General features: G+C 39.4%; 1 protein-coding gene across 1 annotated transcript in view; it reads left to right on the top strand.

Annotated features, from left to right (window-relative positions):
* The window catches only part of LOC311226726 (pregnancy zone protein-like), a gene marked incomplete at both ends in the record, with an annotated part of 79,230 nt that extends 77,138 nt beyond the window's left edge, over nucleotides 1–2,092 (top strand). Inside the window, one exon of the mRNA XM_084312136.1 lies at nucleotides 2,052–2,092. Coding sequence (XP_084168262.1) covers nucleotides 2,052–2,092 — 41 coding nt within the window. The remainder of the gene's footprint in view (nucleotides 1–2,051) is intronic.
* Nucleotides 2,093–6,000: the final 3,908 nt, after the last annotated feature.

Consider the following 6,000-nt stretch of genomic DNA (forward strand, 5'->3'; position numbering starts at 1 on the left):
ATGGTTTAAGAAGAAACAAGTTTACATTTTTGCTGATATAATTATTTGGTGGTGGTTCATGTCTGGCAGACGGTTATTAAAATGAAGAGTTTGCACGTACACTGTAACAAATCACAATATATATATTTTTTACAAAATTCTTTCTTTTATTTGCAGGAGTTTGAAAGAAAGTGTGTCACTCCTCATGCTCCAGGATCGTGTGACTTATTCTAGCATCATAAAAAATGTACAAAACAATTATGTGTTTTTTTTTGTGATTGGGAGATGATTTATGATTGTGTTTATACTGAGTGTGTATAAAGTGTTCTTTGATGAATGAAACACCATGCACAAAGTTGAGTTGAAACTTGCTAATCTGCCAGGTGCTGGACAGAAGAGCTTGTAATGGGAAATATTAAAGGACAAACGATGAGCCATTTACAAATCATTCTGAGTCATTATTAATGAGAAGAAAGTTTATTTAACAATAAGAAGAAAGTTTATTTCACCGTGGCCACGTATGAAAGGGCAGTCCATAGTCGGAGACAATATGTTAACCCACTAACGTCTGGCCATGGACTGACCAAGAGTTCTGTTCAGACATATGTTAAATACACAGTTGTCAGACGTAACATATTATATCAGATATGATCTGACGTACATTAAGATGACACATAGATTTAACATAGAAGAGAGAATAAAAACAGAAGATAAGTCTAAAGGTTTATCGTCCCTGAGACAAAACTGGAGTCAAGATTAAAGAAGAAAAGAACAAGATGTGATTTACTTGAACATGTCTATCTGAGGTTGTTTTAAGAACATCAGCCAGACTGTTGCCCTAGTGTCTTTGAGCTCTGCTAGTTGACCTATATTAAACTAGTCAAGGCTATCGAATATGTATGATAGAATATGCATTTCAACACAGATCTATAATGACATGATAATATATTCCACGACAGTTCCCCCCTCTTGATAATATTAATCACAATCATTATCACTTCATAAAGACAACAAAAGATATTATCATTCTTAAACCAAAAATAACACAGATTATAATAACTCACAATCAAAATTTTTTATTATCTAAAAAAACAAAAGGCCCTCTGTCACAGACCCCGTTTCACGTGCAAAAGAGAAGTTGCCATAACAGTCAACCATCATTAGCGTCTCTTTGCAAATGTCCAGACGGTGGTCGGAGGATTCAATAGTACAGTCCAATCTCTGGTTTTGTCCAGGCCAGAACAGCTACACCATATTTCCTCCAATCACCAAGCTGAAAAATAGAAATCACAAAAAACCCAGGAGAGTATCTCGCCAAAAAGATAATTTCCCCTTATTCAAAACAAAAACATTCTCACAAAACTCTTAGCGAAAACAGATTAACACAGTGCTTGGAATCTCCCCGCAGAGGAAAAGCTCAAGGCTATTCCCTCAGATAGCTAAAACAAAACAAAACTACAATTTGCAGACTCTTCACAAAGAATGAAACATAACTCAAGTTTACCATTGCAATGTACAGCATATTCAAAAACATCTCCAACTGAATCAAGTTCAGTACATCATTACCTAATATCTCTTAGGATGATACCGTAATATCTGTATGTGTTTTGGTTCAAACTTGCCTCATTTATCATCTGTGACGAATCCCGGAACGGTCTCTCCTCGTTCCCCTGGCCGATGGTCCAAACACCCCCCTCTGCAGTCCATGTATGCCGTGGCTCGGTCCCGATGATCCTCCCCTCCGATGCAAGGAGTCTGTCCGGTGAATGGCTTAGACCTGCTGGAAACTGTCTCTAAGATCTTTATCTCAGGACCACCGATCCTATCAGACTGGAGTCAGTTGTCGGTTGATGGTCTTAGCGCCCCACCGTTCACTAGCCGATAGGCCCTCTGCCTCCTAGTTCTGGAGCAGATTGGGACAGCTTACTTTCTCAGAAACCAGCTGTAGTCGGTTCCCCCACTCAGGCCCTTGGTTGTGGCCCTGATGGAACAGGCTGGGCCAGCGTGTCTTCCCGTAATCAGCTGTAGTCGGTTCCCCCGTCAGGTTCTCGGTTATGCCCCTGATGGAACAGGTCTGCTGGAAACCGTCTCACAGATCTTCGTCCCCGGCTGATGGTCACAGAGAACTGTCCAGTGTCATAGCTGTAACTGCAGAGCAGAACACTTGTCAGTGGTCCTCTGCGCCCCATAGCTGTTGTCCTCTTCTCGGGCAGAGACGGGGTACTTGGACCGCACAGGAAACCGAAGAGAGACACACCCAGCGAGAGACTTCACCAAAGGAAAAAGGAGAAAAAGAAACAAAAAGAGAGCATTGTTATTGAATAAGGGAGTATGATTGTGCCATTCTTGTGGGTTAGGATTTTTTTTTGTGATTCGCGCCATATCCGGATCGCATGAGTAATTATGGGGCCAAATTTTCGTTCACAGTGCTTGATTGGTAGTTTAGTGTATGCTATGTCCTTCAGTCTATGTGGGGCTACTATGTTTTCTTCTATTTTTCTCCAAGATGCTAATGCTTGGGAGTCAAACCATGTTGTCAATGGACTTAATGAGTACGCCTTAAAATATAGGAAAAAATCTGGAAATGCCATGCCACCATCTGCTTTATTTCTCTGTGCGGTGGATCTTTTTATACGTGGTGGTTTGTTATTCCAAATAAATTTGTATGTGGAGGAGTGTAATCTTTTCCAGTAACCCTCTGGAGGGGGTAACGGTAGCATTGAACAGAAGAAGTTGATTTTAGGTAGTACATCCATCTTAACTATTGATATCCGTGCTTGTACTGTGTTCTTAAGTTTTGCCCATCTATCAAGGTCGTCTTTGATTTTGTTTTGGATTTTTGTGTAGTTGTGCTTCACCGTTTGTCTTATGGTAGGGAATATTTCCACTCCCAAGCATCTGAAATGTTTTACCATCGGTATCTGTCCTGGGAGGGTTGTATCTTTTTTTGCAGGGGTGTTAAGTGGAAGGAAAGCCGACTTCGGCCAATTTATCTTAAATCCCGATAAATCACCAAAGTCCTCAATCAACTTGAGCAGATGAGGCAATGTGGTGTTGGGGTTTTTCATGAACAATATTACATCGTCCGCATATAAACAAATTTTTTGTTGTGTGCCCTTGATTACGATAGGTTCTATGGATTGGGATTGTCTTATATATTGTGCTAAAGGCTCTAATGATAGATTGAACAGTCCGGGACTAAGAGGACAACCCTGTCTGGCAGAGCGTGATACCGGAAATATTTCAGAGATGATTGTGCCTGTTGTAATCATGGCCGATGGGTCTTTGTATAATACTTTAATCATATCGATGAATCCTTTTCCTAACCCCATCCTTTCTAGCACTGCCCACAGATACGACCATTCCAGCCTGTCAAAGGCCTTCATAGCATCCAGGGACAGCATCGCCTTAGGTATGGTGTCCTCCTTGTCTGCATCAAGTACGTGCAGTATACGTCTTATGTTCTCAGTGATCAGGCGGCCTCCTATGAAGCCAGTTTGGTCCGGGTGAACTAAAGACGTCATATGCTTTTGTAATCTGATGGCTAATACCTTAGAGTACAGTTTGATATCTGTTCCGAGGAGGCTTACAGGTCTATAACTACCGCACTCGTTGGGGTCTTTGTCTTTTTTAAGGAGGACTGTTATGAGTGCAATATTGTCAATTTTATTGAAGTTCCCCTCCTTGACTGAGTATAAGATCATATTTAGTAATAAGGGGCCAATTATGTCCCAACAAGAAAGGTACATTTCTGATGGGAAACCGTCTCTTCCTGGAGCCTTACCACTTTTCATTGCGGTTATGGCCTTCTTGAGTTCCTCTAGTGTGATCGGTATTTCTAACTGTTTAGCGTCATCCTCTGAAAGTTTAGGGAGAATAATTTGATTAAGAAATGTGTCCATTTTGTTTTGATCGAAGGTCATTTCTGATTTATATAAGTCGGAGTAGAATACTTTGAATGTATCGTTTATTTTTACAGGATCTGTTACAAGTACTTGTTGTGCTCTAATGGTAGTTATATCTGCAAATGTTGCATTAATTCTTAATCGCATGGCTAATAGGTGGCTGGGTTTGGAACCATGGGAGTACTGCTGTTGTCTTGTGCTGCGTATTTGTATTTCCGATTGTTGTCTGTATATGGCATTGATCTCTATTTTTAGTACGTTAACTTGATTTTCTAGTCGAGTTGAGTTGTTGTATTTCAGAGAATTAAATAACGTTGAGTAAAGCGTTTAATTTAATCTCACCAAGTCCACATGGCTTTTTCACAAACAGTTAGAGCTATGTTTGAAGTCTCACGGTGTTCCATTAGACAGACCAATTGAACACCACAGATACCACAAATTCTTCTACTCAAGAGAGACATCGAGAGGTTTTGTTTCAGAATTTTATCATCAATTACTAAAGTCCTCGTATGAAACCCTCCAACTTGACTCTGTCTGGAGGAGGGATATACCAGACCTGGAAAATGACTTTGATTGGCAAGGAGCCTGGGCAAATGTCCGACTTACATCAAGGAACCCGGATCATCAACAAATCAATCTTAACTATATTCACAGGACATACTTGACTCCTATAAGACTGTGCCGAATGGGGCTCAAACAAGATTCCAAATGCACCCAATGTACAAATGGGGACGAAGGGACATTTATGCACATGTATTGGGACTGCTCACCAGTTAAGGCATTCTGGAAAGATGTGACCCAACAAATATCAAAACTCGTATCTTGGAATATACCTGTACACCCCTCGGTATTGCTGTTTAATGATGTTTTTGAGTTTGCAGTGAATCCACAGCTAAAGAGATTGGTTTTATCGGGTATCACAGTAGCCAAAAAGCTGATCGCATCACGCTGGTTTCAACCGGAAAAAATGTGCCGTAAAGTTTGGTTTCTTACATATCTCGATGTAATTTACCATGAAATATCTACAGCAAGAATTCTGGGTCTCAATGAATCCAAAATGTCAATGTGGTTAGAAGTGGTGGAGAGAATAAAAGCTAGCTTATAATGGTAGTGTCTGGTTAGGTGCGAGGGATAGTGGAGGTACTTCTCAAGGTGGGGTCCGGGAGGGGGGGGTTCGAGCTGAGCATATGTGTACGTTTTTTTTTTTAGATAACAGGTATTATGGGTATATCTTATATAAAACAACTAACCAAAAGGTGATCTCATTGGATGTGCCCTGACAATTAATGCTTGTATATCTTATCGTGTGTTGTCATGTTTGTTTATATGTTTGTTTAAAAAATAATAAAAAAATAAAATACAAAAAAAAAGATTAAAGAGAGAAAGAAATAAAAAATTAAAAGTAATGTATTCTGAAGCCGGACGAAGGTCATTCAATTACACTGTCACTCAGGTTTAGAGGTTGGGGGTGACATGTTGTAGTTCTCACATCCTTATCAGAGGACAGGTCTAAGACTGAACTGAACTTAAGGGGAGACACTGCAGGTGAACTAATATATATCACAATGAAACTTCCCCAGTTGACTACCTATATTAAGACGATACTTTTATTACAATTGTATGTTCAAATATGCAAATGAGGCCTGATCTACTTAAATATGCACTAATTTGCATATAATTCCAGGACAGAAATCTGAACATTGGATAAAGCCATTTTCAAAATTATAGTTTCATTTTGTTGACATATTAGAGCCAAAGGCTATTACAGAGGGGATTTTGGATATCTCTTTTTATCACTCCATAAATCAGAAAATACTCCATTCAGTCCATTGTTATGGTAAAATTCCATACTACGCCATGTTTTTAGGAATAAAATGTGATATAAATCAGGGTATGAATGCGATATCAACAAACCCCTCTGCAAATACCTTCAGAACATAGATATGAATAGAACTGGAAGGTTCGGTGTATGTGAGTACTACTGAAGTGGAGATTTCTGGCTCAGAGTATGAGGAAAAACTCTTAAAACTCATTTTTGGGAAAACGCCTTCAAAGTTCTGTATTGTAAAATGCCATACTTTTTTTTTTTTAAACAGATATTTACAAACACAATACC

The sequence above is a fragment of the Notolepis coatsorum genome, assembly GCF_963971535.1.
Source record: "Notolepis coatsorum genome assembly, chromosome: 1".
Taxonomy (NCBI): Eukaryota; Metazoa; Chordata; class Actinopteri; order Aulopiformes; family Paralepididae; genus Notolepis; species Notolepis coatsorum.